The sequence below is a fragment of the Triturus cristatus genome, chromosome 2_1 (genome assembly GCF_964204655.1).
Source record: "Triturus cristatus chromosome 2_1, aTriCri1.1, whole genome shotgun sequence".
Taxonomy (NCBI): domain Eukaryota; kingdom Metazoa; phylum Chordata; class Amphibia; order Caudata; family Salamandridae; genus Triturus; species Triturus cristatus.
In genome coordinates this window covers 979012678-979032588 of record NC_140581.1, presented here as the reverse complement: position 1 = coordinate 979032588, position 19911 = coordinate 979012678, and the positions used below count along the sequence as shown (strand labels likewise).

General features: G+C 48.8%; 1 protein-coding gene across 1 annotated transcript in view; it reads right to left on the bottom strand.

Annotated features, from left to right (window-relative positions):
- BRD10 (bromodomain containing 10) overlaps positions 1 to 19911 on the bottom strand; it is a 276860-nt gene that overhangs the window by 196678 nt on the left and 60271 nt on the right. The window contains exon 2 of the mRNA XM_085634117.1: positions 6528 to 6728. Within this exon, the coding sequence (XP_085490243.1) occupies positions 6528 to 6728 (201 nt within the window). The remainder of the gene's footprint in view (positions 1 to 6527; positions 6729 to 19911) is intronic.

Below are 19911 nucleotides of genomic sequence, written 5' to 3'. Positions count from 1 at the left end.
AAAACCCCCAGTACTTCCGGTAAGAGACTTTCAGGGTCTGCTGGCAAGCTAGTGCTGCTGCAGACCACAGACACGATTCTGCCCTCCTGCTGCTGAGCTGAGCTCGAGCAGGGGAACATAGAATAGGTTTTCAGTCACAGGGAGGTGTGACCACCTCTCAGGCAGGACTTTGTGTATTGGGGGGGTGCTTGCCAGCGCCACCAGACTGCTTTGAAAGGCACATTTGGTGCCCTCCTTGCGTACTCCAGTTGAAACCATTACTAAGCCCCCTTGGCCACCGCTCTGGTGTGAAACTGGAAAAAGTACATGGGGGTATCCTCCCCCCTCCTCCCTTCCCCCCCCCCCCCGCCCCTCCCCCAAGTCATCCTAACCCCCTTTCTTAGGATGTAAAAGGGCTTACCTGCGGTAGGTTCTCAGATTCGTCATGGGACAAGACTCAAACCGAAACCACGTCACTCTTCGACTGTCTGGACACCTCGACTTCGCTGAACTTTGCCTTGAACCAAGACTGCATCAAGTTAGACTCCTGCTGCTCCTGATCTTGCTGTTCTTCAAGTCTTCTTCATTGCCTCTGTCTGTGGTTCTTTCAGGACCTTTAACAAACCTGTGGGCTCTCCTGCATCTGCAGGCACTGCAACGAAGCGGACTGGTCTGCTGCCCCTGACGTCCCACAGACTTCAAAAGGTGGTTCTGCAATTCCCTCGAGGCCTGACCTGTCCTCTCTGGAATTTTTTAGGCCAGTATCCCTCGTTGGAACCGCTGGGACTAAACCCCTGTGCACTGTGTCGACTTGCCGTTGGCAAGGCTTGTTGTCTTCTTTGGGGAGCTGCTCAAGGTCTTTTTGCGACTTCTGTCTCTTTTGCCTGTGGGTCCTCTTGAGGGTCTTCTCCGGCTTCAGTGGGCTACCCTACTTGCTCGGGGCCAGTTCGGACTCTTCTGCACTTGGTCAGTCCCTCGGACCTTGCTGGTCCCAATGTTGCTCCTTCATTGTTTTCCACGCCTGTTGCTGCTATCAAGGCTTGTTGGTGCTCCCATAGGACACCGACCCCCTGGTTCTCGACTTCCGACATGGGACAGTTGGTGAACCGCTCCTGGTCTTCCTAAGCATCGCCTGGTCCTCATAGCTGCAGTGACAAGGTCACCGCCTTCACTACTGCATCTTTCGTCATCGGTTGGCATTGCTCTCCTGTGCTTCCTGGTCACCTCCGAGTGGCACAGACTCTGTCCCCTCGTTTTTCTCTTCAAGAATCCACCCTAGGATTCCACCAGACTCTTGCACAGTTTTTGCCAGTGGCATCTTTTCTGGTGTGCTCCATTGTGGTCTAAAGCGGTTTACGACGTCACTTTGCACATATGCACCTGGATATCTTGGTGTAGGTAACCCGGTTCCTGGAGTTTCCATGTGTGAGGTGACTCTCCAACCTTCTTTCTTCTGTGGGTTCTCTTCAGAGTCCACTGGGAAAGGTCTGTCTTAAAAACTGCAACCTCAACTTTCCCGTTGACTTCTATTGAGTGCGCGGCTGTGTTTTCACTATACACACAGCGTCCGTGGGGTTTCCTGGGTACTTACCATGGATGGTTCCTTGTGTCCCCTGCTCTTCTGAGTTTCCTGGGCCAAGTCTCAACTTCCGTCGCAGTTCGCAATCCCTTTCCTTAGTATATGGTTTGGTCTCTCCCGGAGACCACTGTGTAATGTGCTTACTTACCGGTTTGCAATTTAAGTATTGTGTGTATTTGTGTTGATATCTCTGAGTAGGAGATATGCCAACGTGTTGTGTAATACACAGACATTTGTATATATACACTGTGTGATTCTTGTTCGTTTAACCTACACTATATGATTAGATCTGGTAAAATCAAGCTGCTAAACACTCCTTCTGGACTAAGCCTGAAGGCTGCTCTCCACAGCTACCACTTAGAGAGCTTTCTATGGTTGTCTAACACCACTAAAATCACCATAAGGGTTGTCTGGATTAGTGCAAGGTGCTTCACGTAAATTCATGTGCACCATGTACTAAGCCACCCTCCTACACCCACCTAAAGACATTAACCTGCAGCTTGTCCAGTAGGAGTGCACCTTGGCCTCTCATGGCCACGTTGGCATACGTCACGATCAGAAGCAGTTTAGAGGAGATAACTAAAAGCGATGGCTGGAAAGAGGGGCATCCAGCTTTTTTGCTAGGATGCTGTGTATTAAGGCATTCCCTTTCTTAATGATGTATTGCTTTTGGTGTGAAAAATGACCTTTATTATCCAGATACAGCACCAGGTATTTATAACCATTTACCTGTTTCAGAGTAGTGTCCTCTAGGAAGATCTCGGCTGGCCAAACCGGTCGATTGCCAATAGTCATAGCTTTTGTTTACCTCGAGGTTGTTGGTTTGGACATAGGATTTCAATTAATTACCTAGTCTTTTAAACCCTACTTTTGTCATACTGAACGGTAAAATATCATCCCCGTAGGACAAGCGGGAAAGAAGGAGTGAGCCCAAGGTGGGGGATGAGAGTTTTCCTGGTCTATCTCGGACAATAAATCTGCCTTGAATAGATTCATGAGGTGAGGCACCAGCACACATCCCTGTGCAAGCTCCTCGGTAGATTGGTATCCTCCTATGTAAATTGTGCCATTACCAATTTTGACTTGGATTCTAGTTTCTGAGTATAGCTGTTCAATGGCTCATAGCAGCATTTGGGGGATTATCCATTTCCTTAATTTATTCAGAGCATCCCATGGTCGACTCAGTCAAATGCTGCTTTGAAGTGTACAAAGAAGAGGTGTACTTTCTTCCTGTTTGCATTGGTCAAAGGAAGCTGCTAGGATGTTTGTTATGGTGCCAAGTACTTTCCTGAAAGGTTTACAGGTATCACATTGCTTGCATCTGACCAGTCACCGAGGTCAGCCAATATATTTTTTTTATTAATATGTTTATTAAGTTTAAACACAAAAAACAAGAGACAATGACATACTTCATATGATTTTAGCAGCGTGCGACATTCAGAGAAAAACAGCACAGCACCATAATGGTAACAAAGACAGTACATCAGGCATTTGAAAGACCCAATCCTCCCGATGACACAGTCCTCTCTACTGTCTAAACCAGTACGTCTAAGGGCAAAGCCAGACGGCCAGTGCGATTTGGGGCATTCAGGTGCAATGCTACAAGGGGAACTAATGGTCAGGCGGGACAGGGCATCGTGGAGCGGAGGCAGGGTCAGTATCCATCGGGTTTGTCATTCCCTCCTGGAACAAGGCCCAAAAGTTCTTTGGTCTGCTGCGGGTGGGGAGGGGGGGGTAACAGGTCACTGTAGTTTTCAGTCTGGGTGCAACAGAACATCATTTCATGAGACCACAGCTATTGTAGGTGTCGGGCCGTGAAGCCAACAGATCGCAACACATCTCTTTGCTAAATGTAGCACCATGTCTACCAGTCGTCACAGCGCCGTAGGAAGAGGTTTAGAGTACCCAAGCAAAGCTAAGAACGGGTCAGGGACCAGCGTTAGTTCTGTGATTCGGTTTATTTCAGTAAATACCAGACCCCAGAAGCGGGCGATCCCCTGGCATGTCCAGGCTAAGTGGATGAAGTCAGCAATTTGTTCCCCACATCTTTCACACTGTGACTCCTCCCGCAGCCCATAACGATGTAGACGTTCCGGCTTATAGTAAACCCTGTGTAGGAATTTAAAGTGAACAAGTCTGTGCCGGCCATTCAGCGAGACACGTTTAGTGCTCATGCAGCAGTAGAGCCTTTTATCTTCCGTAAGATCTACCTGCAGGTCGCGCTGCCAGGCCAGTCGCAATTTAGTATATTTACTCCCCCTAGCAGACAATGTGGTGCGGTAGATCCTCAATACCATCTTAGCAGGTGTTTGAGCTTTGATGACAGCAGTAAGAGCCACAAACGCAGGGGGTTCCGCCATGTCCTCACCCAGTAAGTCCTTGAGTGCATGTCTAAGTCTGAGGAATTGAAACTGGACAAGGGGAAACGGCTGAGCATCCCCTCCAGTCATAGGACCCCAAGTGCCCGCCTCGCCATCTGCAAAAAGGTCCCCTATGGTATGGGCATTGAGCATCTGTAAAGGGGTTGTAACCCCCCTATCTTTACATGGTGCAAGCCAGTGGCACCATTCAAGGCGGGCCACTGGGTAATACAATATATTGCTCGCCTGAATCGCTAATAAATAATGCCAGGCATGAACGACCGTGTTAAGGGAATCCAGTATACCCGTACGTCTATCAGGGGGTGTGAACAGCAAGGCAGGAAGAGGCCTAGGGGCAGCAACTATTGTCTCTATGCGTACGTGCGGAATGTCAAGCAGGCCATGTATCCAATGATATGCCTGAGAACTTTGAGCAGCTCGATAATATAAATCGAAATCGGGAGCACCCAGTCCCCTAAGGTCAGCCAATATTAGAGAGGCATAGTGTTGAGCCTCCAAATTCAGGAGTGCTATGACCCTGTAGTTGGCCCTATCTCCTCCTTTAAAGACTGGCTTTATGATGGAGCCACACCAACTTTCTGGGATGAACCTCTTTATGCAGGTCTGATAGCATGTTCCCCCAGAACTGAGGTTATCTTTAAGGATGGCGTTTGGAATGCCATTCAGCCCTGGTGCTTCATCACTGCATCTGGAGATGATGATTTTTTCTACTTCAGATGGTGAGTAGAGGTCACATTACCCCGCTAACAGGTGCAGTTGGCTGTCGTCTCCTTCGTTGAACCCATAACTCCGAGCTCTGTCTCTCGAGAGCATGAAGGACAGACGAGCGTAGCGGAGGACAAGTCAGAGAACAGCACAGTTAAGGATCCAGGAAAGGATTCGCCCAGCAGGAGCAGTGTTGGGAAGCCATGAAGGGAGCCAGAAGACGCTGCACCCAACACTGGAGAGATTGGGGAGAGTCTGCCCAGAGGCACTGCTATCCAGTCCAGCAGTCCTCAGGGGAAAGAGGACGTTGTGGCTCTCTCTGCCACAACCCTGGAGGGCCGTGGCCTCAGGCAAGGGCCGAATTTTTGCATTACTTCTCCATAGGGAGGTATTGGAGAGAGTAAGAGCGACACCCACTCACTTTACTGTTAGACCACAGAGCACAATCACTGGGGTGCCTAGGTGATGGTAAACCTAGAGCCTTATCTCATCAGCATCCTAGCATTGTTAAAAAAAAAATAGCTTTGAGGGAAAGCCCGTCTGACTGATGGGACCTGGACGAGAGTGCAAGCCATATGCTGTACACCAGGAAAGAGAAGACCAAATAGAAGACAACCCCATAGAGACTGTGGCTATTTTGGTTATCCGCCCCTACCCATTTCCTTTTCTCTGACTGATGTGCTAGTTTTGTGTACAAAACCCTATAAGGATATTGAAGATGGTGGCGCTTCTAACTAATAAAAAAAAGCCTTTCCATCCTGACTCCTCAGCCTGTGCCTCTTCCTTGTCCTGAGTGACCACAGCTTTTTACTTGGTGGGCGGCTGACTGCACCAACCGCCGCCTTCTCCCCACTCGTCCCAGAGCCTGGTCCTAGAGCACAATTGGACAGTGATGCTCCCTCACCAGCCCTCAGGTGTAATCGAGGACAACAAAACATCTGCTACAGGCAGGTTGAGAGGGCACAAGCACGACCGGCTGCTTACGTGGCTCTTGGCACCCCTCGCCTTCAGAGGCTGGCACTTAAGATTTGCAGCACTTGCAGCACACATGGCAACACAGCTCATTGCACCCCCCTCCCTTCTGGCCTCTACCAGCCAGATCAATCAGTTTCCGATGGCGCCCCAACTATTTTCTGCACTTTTAACTGAGTCGCGGCTGAGTCGGGTCGGGTCAGTGGCCGGTTGAATGTCCTGGCGGGTTTTGCCAGCTTTTCTGGCTGGGTTGGCTGATTGTACAGGTTGGTGCAGGGCAGAGCGTTAAGTGGCAGCTGCGGCCTCCTGCACTTCACCGCTCCGCGTTCGGCTCCTTTATTCCGGCTTTCTCTGGGTCCTACCCTCTCTCTCCAGATTTGGGGGCCAGGTTTTTCGCTGCTGCTGGGAAAGAGGGGGGGATTTCAGGGGGCAGTCGAGTGGGCTGGTGCCGTAACAGAGTCAAGAGCTGGCGGCCCGATGCAGCGAGCAGGGACTGCTCACGTCGCTCGATGCTCATGAAATGATGTCTAGGTTACACTGTAATGGAATGACGGTCAGAAGATGATGGAAAAATAATATTTTAGGTTGTTTATAAATTAAATGAGGAGCATGTCCAATAACATTTCTAACGCTTCAGGGGTGTTAGTGCTCCAATGAGTGCTCCATTGTGGCCAGGAGATCACTTACGAAAACATATCAAAGACTTACAGCCAATCTAATAGACGACAGCTTTGACAGAGTCAGTCGATCTAACTTTTACCTATATGCCTGCTGCATTTTGTTCTACTTTCAAAAAATTCAGTATGAAAAACAAGCTATGCAATAACATATGAAATACTAGAATACTTAAAAAAACTAGGTGCTACTTTACTTAAGATCGTGGTACTATCTCATGACTATTTCTTTCTTACCTCTTCTCCTGTCTTGCTTTCGTCTGTTCTTCCTGTCTTATTGCCTGTACCATAATGGACTCAAAGGCCCCAGTTGTGGTACCTGCTAAACTGCGAGATGTGGATCGTCTCCGGGTTGAAGTACATGTTGTCACTTTCTCATCTTCTAGACCATACCGGCCTTTGGATGTTACGACAATTGTTGTTTTTTCTCTTAAAGGTCTATGAAAAAGAATTGAAAATTACTGCTCAGGATTACAATGATTTCTTTATCATGGATAAATCTTATACCTATAGATATAATAAAGTACTTCATAATTAATGATCCATCATATTTCAAACAATTAGCCGATTCACTGAAAATCAAACAGCAGTCAAAATACAACTACTTAATGAGCAAAAACATTTCAATAAATCTATGATGTAGCATTAATTTTTGTACCAATAAACAAAATGCCAGATGTATGGAAAAATCCATAAGGTAAATGTAGGAAGTTGGCTCTGCATATACTATACCAAAGTAAGGTCTAGTATGCACAGAGTAAAAGGGATCCCCGTGGGTATAGCAGAGGCTGAATTAGATAATCCGGTCTATTTGTGGTAGTGTGGTCGAGCAGTTCGGCTTATCAGGATGGTGTGTTAAGCATTTATTAAATTCACTCAATCAAGGCTGATTTCACACACTGATAGACACAATCCAGACCAATTAGGTAAGTTTAAAGAAAGGTATACTATTCGTTTATTTCTAAATCCAAGCAGGACTTGGTACAGGTAGGTAATTAGTACCTTGAAATGCACGACTGTTCAAGGAAATGCGGTTCTTCTTGTAATATTAACAGTTACAGGTTGATACCACTTTTCAGAAAACTTGCCATTACATTAAAATACTTTTTGATTGCTTTCGGATTATGTTACAATAGTGCTCACTTTCCCCCATACATTAGCAGTTCTACATAGAAAACTTTCAAGACCCAAAATCTCTATGTGTTCCTGTGGGAGGTAAAATGGTTACTTAACTCGGAGGCAAGTATTGGACTTACGAGGTTTAGGGGTTAGGACCAAGGTTCCCCAAGGTCCAAGTAGACACTCTAGTCACACCACCAGCGGCTCTGGGGCTGCCGTATGCAGAGCGTAGGGGTCCAACCTTAGCCAGCGGGCTAAAGGGGCCTTTGGTTGTGGTCTGCTGGCAAGCAGGGCACTTGGGTGTGGGAGCAAAGCTCCTACGGTTGCGCTCGGCACTGCAGGGGCCAACGACCTACACATGAACTGCACCGCCAGCAGCACCGAGGTGGCTGGGTGCAGGAGGTAAAGCAGATGTCGCGGTCCCTGGGCTTCTCAGTGGAGACCGTCTGTTTCAGAAAGCTGCAGGCTTGGTCCGGGGGACTTCTTGGAGGTGACCCTCAACTGGGAAGGCAACTGGGAATCTGGGAGGATGCTTGGACACCGTCGGATGGGCCACCCAAGGCCGGGAAGGCGTTGAGGGCTGGGATGTCTTCAGCGTCTGTTTCCCTCAAGCTGCGATCGGTCACGGTCGGCTTCAGTCAGACAGATGCGGTCGGTTGTCTTGGACCACTTCGGTGAAGAAGCAGTTGTCTTACCGCCTTCAGTCGTGGTTTGGGGGAACCTTAAAGTAATAGTGCAGAGTGGTGCAGTTTCACGGAGTTCGGACTCTGACGGGTAGTCTTTGGTTTGAGAAAATCTGGTGCTCACTGGTGACTGTTAGTTGCGTAGAGGGTAGGTCCTCCCATGGTACCTTTTACAAGGGTCAGGGCCAGGGATGTTCAAATTGTGGATACAAAGGGTACAATTTTGGGAAAGAACACAGGCCCTGGGAACCCGATTGGCAGCGACCCGGACCCGCACATCAAGTTGGGTTGCATCAGATGTCAGGCAAAAATGGGGGGTAACCATGCAATTCACCAAACCCGGCAGCGAAACAGACGTCACACCCTCCCAAGACCTCTGCAACAAACTCCACACCTCAAGCTTAAGAGGATCTACGACAACTTTGAAAACCAAGACAACCGCACCACTCCTGCTCTTCCCCTCCAGACAACGCCACCTGACAGACCTTGCTCAACTGGATCCTTCTCACGACAGAAGACACCTAGAAGACTATGAAAATCGTAACCTTCCCCAATGACTGGAAACACGCCGAAGTCACCGCCCTCCTGAAGAAACCCTCCGCAGACCAGACAGACCTAAAAAACCTTCAGGCCCATCTCCCTGCTTCCTTTCACAAAGAAATCAAAAAAGCATCGACACCCAGCTAACAAACTTCATGAAGCTAACAACATCCTAGACATCTCCCAATATGGATTCTGCAGCAACCACAGCACCGAGACCGCCCTTCTCACCGCCACTGACATCTGGTCCCTCCTCGACCAGGGCGATACAGCAGCCCACATCCTCCTGGACCTATTGGCTGCATTCAACACAGTCTCCCACCGCACTCTAGCCACCAGACTCCACAACTCTGGCATGCGCAGCAAGACCCTCGACTGGATATGCTCATTCCTCACCGGCAGAACTCAGCGAGTCAGACTCGAGCCCTACCTCTCGGAACAGACAGAGACCAACTGTGGAGTGCACCTGGGCGCCTCCCTCAGCCCCACCCTCTTCAACATCTAAGTGGTCCCCCTCGCAACCATTGTCAGGACCAACGGGCTCAACATCGTCTCATACGTTGATACCCAGCTTACCCTCTCCTTAACCATCGAACCCAATTTCCATGAAGGGATGAAAGCAGTCGCCACCTGGATGAAAAACAGCTGCCTGAAACTCAACTCTGAGAAAACAGAAGTCCTCATCCTTGGCTCTACCCCTTTCACATGAGAGGACTCCTGGTGGCCCTCGGAAATACCCCCACCCCGACGGACATGCACGAAACCTTGGAATCATACTAGACTCATCGCTCACAATGAACCACCAGATCAACACAGTACCATCGACCTGCTTCAACACCCTCTGCATGCTTCGAAAGACGTTCAGATGGATCCTATCCGAATCCAGAAAAACGGTCATGCACTTTCTCATCAGCACCAGACTGGACTACAGCAACGCTCTCTATGCCGGAATCAACAAGAAACTCCTTCGCAGACTATGGACCATCCAGAATGCCGCAGCCAGACTGATCCTCGGCATCCCCCAATGCAGCTACATCACCCAACGAATATGACTCGGTATTTTGCAAACCATTACTTCACAGCTTTTTCTACAAAGTTTTTACTAAGCAATTACTACGCAAGTTTTTAGTTCGCATACCTTTACATTGCAAGTGTAAATGTATGCAAACTAAAAACTTGCCTAGTAATGAAAACAGATATTTACTCCAACACTACACTAAATACTAAATTCAAAATACACTACTCAGCACATATCAAACTCTAAAACACTACCCAAACCCCCAAACACTACACAAACACAACAACACAACCCTAAAACACTACCCCCCGCACAACCCTCCCCCGACCCCCAGTCCTGTCCCTACACCCAAACACTACCCTGCACGACACCCGGACACTACCCTAAACCCTAAAACACTACTCTGCACTACACTAACACCACAGCACTACACTAACACTACAACACTACCCTAAAACACTACCCCCAGCACGACCCTGCCCCTACCCCCAGTCCGTTCCCTACACTAAAATGCTACCCCGACCCTACCCTAAACCCAAATACACTACTCTACACAAACACAACTGCACTACCCAAAAACCTAAAACACTACCCCAGCACGACCCTGCCCCTATCCCCTGTCCTGTTCCTACTCCCAAACACTACCCTTCACGACCCCCAACACTACCCTAAACCCAAATACACTACACAAACACAACTCTACACTACACTACACAAACACAACTACACTACCCTAAAACCTAAAAAACTACCCCTGCACGCCCCTCCCCCTAGGACAACGCCACCAGCTTACCTCTCCTGACGTCCTCCTCGTAGGTGAGGAACCCTATGCAGGACTCCGTTGCACCCATGGCCCCCTCACTCCAGGACGACGGAGGGCTGCTCTCCCTATCCCTGAGCCCGGGAATCGGATGTTGTGTCGGAGCTGGCAGAATAGGAGGAGGTATGGGGGTGATTAAGACAGTGTCCTTACCTTCACCTCGATGCTCCCTATGTCTCTCTATGTTCCATCATGTCCCATCCAGCGCAGTCAGCATTCAAGACTGATGAGGCCTGTCTGCCGCCCTGAAGGGGTTCGCAAGAGTGCAGTTCTCATTTTAGGCCCGGGAGTCGGATGTTGCATCGGAGCTGGCAGAACAGGCCTTGAATCGAGGGTGGGTTCCTGTGTGCGCTCATCCGTGTCAGCCTTTACAGCGTCGCTTCCTGTGCTCCATTGTTCTTTGGTTTTTATTCGATGATGGATTGCGTGCTTTATTGAAATATTGTTATTCTTGCAGTTAGGTTATTCAAAATCCAATGTGTCACATATGACCAAATCCACACATATCCAGGATTGCACTATTTGTGGCCCAAGTAGAGCCCACTAGCCCTATTTCTTTTCTTTAAAAAAAAAAAAATCTTTATATTAACAATTGGGATCAACATTGCATGGCAAATCACAGTACAATCGCATAATTCTACACAATATATTTGGGCAAGCGAAAGTGCAAGTTTTACAACAATCCGTTACATGTGTCATATCTAATTTGTTTCATCGTGGGCTGGTTGTAGCGGTGGGGCGCAGATGTACCCCCTGTGTGCGTTCCAATCAGACCATATGTGGGACCATTTTTTGGGGCAACCCCTAGCTATGTAGACATATTTTTCTCGGTGCATGCACCAATCCATATCCTTTTTCCATGCGGACACCGCTGGTGCTCGCTCTGCCCCCCATTTCTGTGCTATATTCCGTTTAGCTACCATGAACCCCACCGTGGCCCATGTGATACGCAAGTTGTTGAGATCTGTGGGTTCCCACACGTTGAGGAGACATCACTTGGCCTCCAGTGGAAGTGCGTTCAGCAATACCTCACCCATCACCTCGTGAATCTTTTCCCAATACCTCTGTATAGAAATGCATTCCCATAGAATGTGGAGGAATGTGCCCCCACTCCCGCATCCCCTCCTGCACCGGTCATCCATTGCTCTCCCGATCCGTACCGGGCTAGGTCCCGTGATATAGATTCAGTGTAGTATTTTAAGTTGCACCAGCCTTAGCCTAGCAGCGATAGCAACCTCACGTAGGGAGGCTATTGCGCTTGTCCAGTCCTCGTCATCTAGGATTATTCCGTCTCTTTCCCACTTTTCCCGCAGTTTCAAGAGTGGATCTCCAGTATGGTTTACTAACTTTTTGTAGGTGAGTGATATGGCTTTCGCTGGCAAGTATCCATCAAGGAGTCTGTCCTCAAGGGGTGAAGAGTCTGGGAGGACGTCTTCATTCCGCAAACAGGATTGCAACGCATGACGGATCTGTAAATATCTAAAATATTCTGTGGGGGCAAGATCGTATTCCTGCTGCAGGGCTGGGAATGATTTGATCTGACCCTTTGTCCATAGATCGCCTATTTTTGATATACCTATTAGGTCCCATTTGTCAAACCCTTTAGATGTCCATAGGCATCTCAGGTGGTCCGAGTCCCACAAAGGGGTAGCCAGAGTCAACTTACGATCCCATCCCAAATTTTTGTTGGCTGCCTGCCAGACCAGCACCGAGTGTTTAGTTGGTCCAGTGAGGCGGTCCTTTCCTGTGCTTGAATACAGCGCACGTTGGTAGTTCCCTCCCGGCAGTATCCAGTGATCCATCTCGTAGCCCGGATCATCCATCTGTCTGTAGGTGCCATGGTTGAAGGCTCCAGATGGGCTGCCCAATAATATTTCCTAAGATCTGGGAGGGCAATGCCCCCGTCGTACCATGTGAGGTTTAATTTAGGGAGTGCTACCCGTGGCTTCCCGTTCCAGAGTAGACGGCGTTGCAAACTTTCTATTTCTTTAAAATAGCTTGCAGGTACCAAGTCTAGTGAATTTTGTAGGGCATAGATGAACCAGGGCAAGGAGATCATTTTGAATAGCGATGCTCTTCCCAGCATCAAGAGTGGGAGCGTCATCCACCTCTCCGAGTCCCTCGAGTCTCTGTAGAGGAGGGAGCAAGTTCTTTTCGAATCTGGCTGCGGGATCTAAAACCCTGTGTGGAGATCTGTATAGGACAGTTCCTGGGCAGGCCCGCAAGGGGTCCCTTGAGGACGTACAGCACCGATTTGGCCCAGTTAGTAGAGTAGCCCGAGTATCGTCCAAATATGGTGAAGATATCAAGCACTGCCGTAAGAGAGGCTTTGGGGAAGTTAAAAACAATAAAATATCATCCGCATAAAGGGAGATGTGGTCCTCTCGCGTTTCGGCCCACTTGAAGCCACGGATCACCGGGTCTCTACGTACCCAGGATGCCAGGGTCAGAGCAAAAAGGAGGGGGGAGAGCGGACATCCTTGTCTGGTCCCTCTATGTAGTCCAAACACTTCAGACTTTTTGTTATTTACTACTATCTGGGCTAGAGGTTTTGTGTAGAGGAGTCTTACCCACTGGATGAAGTGGGGCCCAAAACCCATTTTCTCTAGGACAGCAAGTAAGTATGTCCATTCCAGCATATCAAATGCCATGGTCGCGTCTAATGACACTAATACCGCCTCTTCCTGTATGGTTGCCGCCTTTCCAATCACCCCGTGTACCCTGCGGAGATTTAACGCTGTATTACGCTGGGGCACAAAGCCAGATTGGCCAGGGTGTACTAAGTTATTAATGACTTCGATCAGCCTATTGGACAGGAGTTTGGCTAAAATTTTGGGTTCGGCATTAAGTAGGGAGATTGGTCTGTAGGAGGAGCAGGTTGTTAGGGCTTTGCCTTCTTTGTGGATCATTACTAAAGTAGCTATCCTCTGGTCTCGAGGCAGCTCCCCGAGTTCTTTACTCTCTGTAAACATTTTACACAGGTGGGGGGCAAGGATGTCTGTCCCGAGTTTGTATAGTTCGATCGGGAGACCGTTGGGCCCTGAGGGTTTCCCCGACCGAAGCCCCTGAATTGCCTGCGTCATCCTAACTGTCGTGAATGCCCCTTCCAAATATTCTAATTCAGATGCTGAAAGTTTAGGTAAGGTGATGTCTCGTAGGAGATCTAGAGAGTCTTGCTGTGTGCATCGGGTCTGTGAGAAATAGACCTGTTCGAAGTGGGCCGTGAATGCGTTAGCAATGTCTTGGGGGTCTGTAATCGTATGGCCAACCTCGTCAGTGAGTTCTGGTACGAGCCTGCTAGCTAGCTTTTGCCTGTCTAGCCAAGCGATCAACTTCCCGGCCTTATCCCCTTGATCATATATCCTTCCTAGAGTTTCCCTTCCCAGCGCTTTGGCTCTATCTGTCACCAGGGCCTTGTAGCTGTCTTTTTTGAGGTGGAGGGCGTGTAGGGAGTCTGGGTTAGATCCTTCTGCCAGTTCTTCCTCCAGTCGGAGGATCTCTGCCTCCAGTCGGAGGATCTCTGCCTCTAGTGCTTCCACCTCCTTGACTTTTTCCTTACTCACCCCCGCTATCTGGGAAAGGGCCTCGCCCCTGACCACTGTCTTAAATGCTTCCCATAGTGTACGATGAGAGCTCATCGAGCCCATATTTTCTAAAAAATATAGTTTGATTGCAGAATGTAGTGCCCCCCGTACCACAGGGTTCCGAAGGTGCCATGGGTTGATGGGACAAACCCTCCCCACCCTCTGATCCCCAACCATGATGTGCGCCCAAAGGGGGGGAATGATCGGATATGCCTCTAGGCATGTGCCTGATCTCTCGTATATGTGCCAGATGATCTGAGGGGGCCAGCAAGTGATCGATACGTGACTGGCTGGCATGGGCACCTGAGTAGTAGGTAAATTGGGTGGTGGTTGGGTGAAACGAGCGCCATAGATCCTGTAACCCCATAGCCCCCAGAAGGTCCGGTAGCCAACTGCTGGACGCACAGAGTATTCTTGGGGGACTCCTATCTTTAGTGCCATCAACTACTGCGTTCAAATCCCCCTCCCACCAGAAGAAGTCCCTCTGGTACTGTTAACAATATGGCGTCCAGGTTCTTAAAGGCGAGTTCCTGAAGACCCGGAGGGACATAGACCGACAGTCAGTACCTTCCCCTCCCATTGCCCCATGATGTTCACATATCTCCCCCCTGTGTCCACCCAGGTGGACTTGACCGACAGGGGAAAGGAGTTCCTGAGCAGTAGCCCCACCCCCCTCGATCCCGAGGTAAAGCCGGAGTGTGCCACAAGGCTGTATCCCCACCTGTTGAGAGCTTTACATGTGTTCCCCACCAAGTGTGTTTCTTGTAGCAGCACCACATCGGGGGAATGTCTCTTGATGTGCTGTAGTACCACGGTTCTCTTTACTTTGTCCCCCAATCCGTTTACTTTCCAGCTCAACATCTTAAACTCTTTATCCCATTGAGTACACATGTGTATTTACGTGTTATCATAGATCTGTGATGCCTTGACAATTCGCAAAAACCCAACAACTATAACTAACCCCCTCCCAACTCCCCCCTCCCTGCTCCCCTGCACTACGGGCTCCGAACTGCCCATGGTCACAACTATGCAGAGTGCCTGTCGCCCTATACTTGAACTAAGAGAAGTAACCAGGGGGATATACTCTCCTTCCCCCCCCCTCCCTTGATTCCATGGAAATGTTCATCCTAAATCGGTTAATCTAGAAATTATGATCGGTGTCTCACACTCCACCCAGCTCAACGAGTCCGGCACCCCTTGGGAGGCCGCCCATACTCCCAAACACTAATCAACAGGGGGCAAGGCCCCGGTACCTCCTAGTCTCTCTGGGAGCTGCGTGCCGTTGAGTCTTTCAGGCCATCAAGCCATTCGGAAGCATCTTCAGGAGCATCAAAGAAACTGGTCCGTCCCCCGACCTCCACCCGGAGGCGGGCCGGAAACAACATGGCATATTTAAGGCCCCTGTCTTTCAGTCGTTTTTTAACCCCCAAAAAGGATCTGCGCTGCCTCTGTACCGCCTGCGTGAAGTCCGGGAAGAAGCTGATTTCCGAGTTCTCTAGTTGGATGGGTGGTGCAACCCTGGCCGTCTGCAATATCAGGTCTCTGTCTCAATAGTTCAAGAGTCTAGCCAGTATAGGGCAAACCCCAGGCTCAAGTGGGAACTATCCTTCACCTGGTGCTGCGCCCCGGCGAAATACACTTTAGGGTGGTGTCTTGCAGCTGTGGGCCGCTCCACTCTTCGGCGCCCGCGCGCCACACCCAGCTGATCTCACTTCTTGCAGCCCGAAACTGGGAAGTGTAGCAGGTGTATTTGGGGTAGGGACAGACGTGGAGGGCATCCCCTGGAAGTGTTTACTGTCTCTAGCAAGCTACCACCATTATGTCCATAACGGGGGCTGCATCACCACTTTTACCTCCCATTGTCGGGGTGGGGGGGGGGCGGGGGGCGTTGGGGGGGGGGCACGTGTCTTCTCCCAGATCAATGCAGCGTGTGGTTGATGCCCAGGGGCCTTGCCCCTCCGTGCCGGGTGAGTGATCCAATATCTCGCCGGCCTCCTCATCCGCCTGCCCCCAGCTCCCCGCCGTCTACAGTTGCTCTCTCCAACATGCACGGGGAGAGGGGGGGGGGGGGAGAAAGGGTCCCGCCTCGCAGCTCCGGCACTCACCGCTTGGGAACAGCTGCTGTTGCCTGAGCGTCGGCCGCCGAGGTGACACTGGTGCGGGCCACGCCGCGCACTCCAGACCCCAGCTTGCTCCGGAGCACAGGCCAAAAATGAAGACGGCTGTAACTTTGGCTTGCGCTCCTCAATCGCCCCGGCCTTGGTAGCGTTGGAATCAGCGGGGGCTCCGATCGCCGATTGACCTTAGGATTCGGATTTGTTAGTCGGATTGGTGTTAGGGAAGGGGGTTGTTGCGGAGAGTCCTTAGCTCGTGGCCATTTTGATTCGCCGCCACTAGTCCTATTTCCTGTGCTCCATTGTTTATCCATTACAACGCATGCGATGTAACAACTTGCGTAGTAAAGGCTTTGAGAAGTCAGAGTAACATTGAGGTGGTGGTTCTGCATGGGTGGATTGTCCGGAGTAGGCTAGAATAGTACCTGTTTCCTGTTGACACGCCCCCAGACGCAGCAACAGAGCAGCAGCGCAGCAGAGCGGGAGTAGACGCAGGAGCAGAGGACGCGGAAAAACGCTCCGATACTGCTAACGGCTGCTGGCGGCTCCTGCTAATCACACCTGAACCCCTGCAGATAGAAAACAACGGAATCAACAATAACGCAGCAGGTGGGCAGACCGATTGCCGGTGGGCGGCGACCACGACTACGGTCAGAAATGCTTCTGATCTGGCATTCTCTGATCAGGGCCGAATGCCGCAAGCTGCCGCAAACCGCCGAGATCTGCCGGTAAAATTGGTGTGAGCCGCCGGTCACCAGTATCAAAGTTCAATGTCAGTTCCTGGCAGTGTTTGGCAGTATTTGGCAGCTTCGAGCAGCATTCCTCTAAAAAAAACACACTCAGCTCTCTTGTGACCTACCACGCCAGCCAGCCTAAGACAACAAATTGACATCCCTGGCGAACACAGCTAAAGGTGAGCATACCCTGGTGTGCACTGAAAACGAGTAGAGTATTGTATCGGGTGACTGGGGGGGCTTGATTTGATCCCGGAGAATTGCCCAGAGTGCTCAGAGTTGCCTGGTGATTAAGGGGAGAGGAGGTGATCTGAAAGGAGCCCGAAATAGGCCTTAGGGTGACAGACAGCAAAGACAGTAAGCAGGTGGGCATGAAGGCACGAAAGCAAGAAAGAGGCTGTAGGTGGCTGGGTGTGCTAGTGCATCCACAGCTGTAGAGGGCAGCTGGGAGTCATCTCGACCGTGGTGTTTCAGAGCCCCCATATTTTGGCCACTGTGCTCCCATAAAGATATTCTTTTACCCCTCAGAATCCCCTGTGGGCCTATGGATCGTCGCATTAGTAAAAAACTACATCAGCACCATTGAAATATAACATATTAAGAGAAGGCTAGATCTGCTTTCTTCCCCCTTCTATTTATCTATCCTCTCTCAACCCTGAACGGGGGGGGATAACTCTTAGCTGATCTTAACTTTGGTCTCCACTTATCGACAAAGCAGTATGGTCTATAAAAGACTACGGACCCGCACCATACATATGAAAAAAGTGGGCACAGCACGAGCATTAGTCAACTACAAGAGTACCTGTATAATGTCTCAACATGGAGCATCGGTACCGATAGAGAAATCTTTAATAACAAATTTCTTCTTGCCCATAACTACAATAACTACAGATACCCCTAAAAAGTCTCCTCAAGAGGACCATACAGAGCAATTCGCAACCACAGTTAAAGGAAAAGATGGCGTTATAACAGAGGGCTTAGCTTTCAAGGCCCTTCCTCTCAAGGATGTAGCTTTTCAAAATGCTCAATTGTTGAATCCTTCGAAAACTCATGACTTTACAATGTCCTAGGAGCCTAAAGAGACTGAGAATCTCTCGTCTACGAAAGACCTCCCAGGGATATTTTTTTAACGGAAATCCAGGAGTGCCTGGGACAAATTGCAACAGATTTCACTCTTCCGGATCTTAATTTTATTTCACCTACTCATCTCGTTTCTAAAGATGCTCAAAAACAACCAGTCCGCATATTATCTAGCACTCCGAGCAATTTGCTAGAGCCAGATCAAAATTTCTCTCAATCTTCTGATTTCCCGTCATTCATCATGCCGCAATCAGCAAATTGTCTAGATCCTGTATCAAACACCATTCTGTCACTACAGAGAATTATGGATTCTATATTAACACTCTTGCAAAAGAATTTGGAAAACTGATCAGATTTTGGAAACTCAAACTGGAGTCCTCCAATATCTCGTAGATAAAAAGAGGAAAAAACAATTGACTCAATTAAATCAACCTGTTCAAACGACATACGCGCAATCTCTTATTCTACAGTATGACGCAGGTAGAAAAGAGAAGCGTCTCGTAAATACCTCAGTCCCCAGCATTTCCTCATTGCAACAAAATGGGGCAAAGCAGAAGGGAATTCAGATGGAAAATAACAAATACAAAAAAATCAAAAAACGAATCCCCTAAATGGTGACGAAATGTACTCTCATTCAAAACCCCATATCTTTATTTCCAATTTTTCAAGAAAAAACACAAAAAACTGGTCTCTCCCCTTCTCGAATAATTGAAAGGAGAGGTTCAGGGAAAGCCCCAACCCGGAAGCAATAATTTCAACTGGAACCCTTAAGAACACCTCATAAAAAAGAGAAATACAAGTCTGGGGAAAAGAATAAGACGAAGCTGACAAAGAAAAGAGCAAACCGGAGAATATCGAAAAGAGCTTTGCGGAAAGTAAAATTTCTCCAAGTAAGCCCAATAGAACAAGATGGGGAAGAAACCAACCACATCGAGAAGAGTAGTAACGGATCACTCAATATTTGTCAGCAGTCACCTCCAAAAATCCCTCTAATGGAAATAAAAGACAGAAAAGCCTTAAATCCGCTAGCTCCTAATTTCTCAAATTGCTCAAAATCAAAAGAACATATAACAGAAGATAAACGCTCTATCAAGATTTCCAGGAGGATTCCAAAAGCTCCATCTCAAACGTGTTAGAATTTACAGACATATTCCCTAGTGGTAATTGTCCATTAAACAGAAGGAGAATAATCGAACTGTTACGTAAGATTAGACCGCTCTAATCGTTAACTACAGGAGAATTAAAATTAGTCTCCTTTCCTGACAAAATGACCTGCTCAGTGGCCCGCGTAGAGTTTTGGACAAATGTAGTCCCAGCTATTATAATTAAAGAACAAGGAATTCTTCATAAAAACGGCTTGGATATCGCCAGGGTTAAAAAGGCCAGCTCCATATGTAAACAGATGAGGGCTGCTAAAGAAATAAAATACATCTCTAACAATAATTTTAATCAGCAGACCACGGGAGATAAAGAAAGGAAACACGCGCAAGACATCCCTCTGCAAATCTCTATAAAAGATGGAGTCTGGCAATTCTGGAATCGATCGGACCCATGACAAAAGCCACATTCAGATGAAAATTCCTGGGCTTCGATAGCGGGATCTCTGAACAGGAATAAGTTGGGCAAGGACTTGAAATAGCCTTTTTAGCGATAGGCATGCAATAGTGTCATGGAACATCGCGGGAAAGACAACTGACAAAATGCTTTTCATTCTGGAACATTCACCGTCAATTGTGTTACTGCAAGAAACATGGTCCATGACAACTTTCTCGCAAACAGATTACTTTGTGTTTGTTAAATCAGCAGAGGCTTCTAGAAGAGGACACGCAAAAGGAGGCCTAGCAATCCTATTAAGAGAAGAGACCCGGAGGAAATTTAGCTTTCGCTCCCAAATGTCCAATGCATTAACATCAAGTGCCTGAAAGAAAG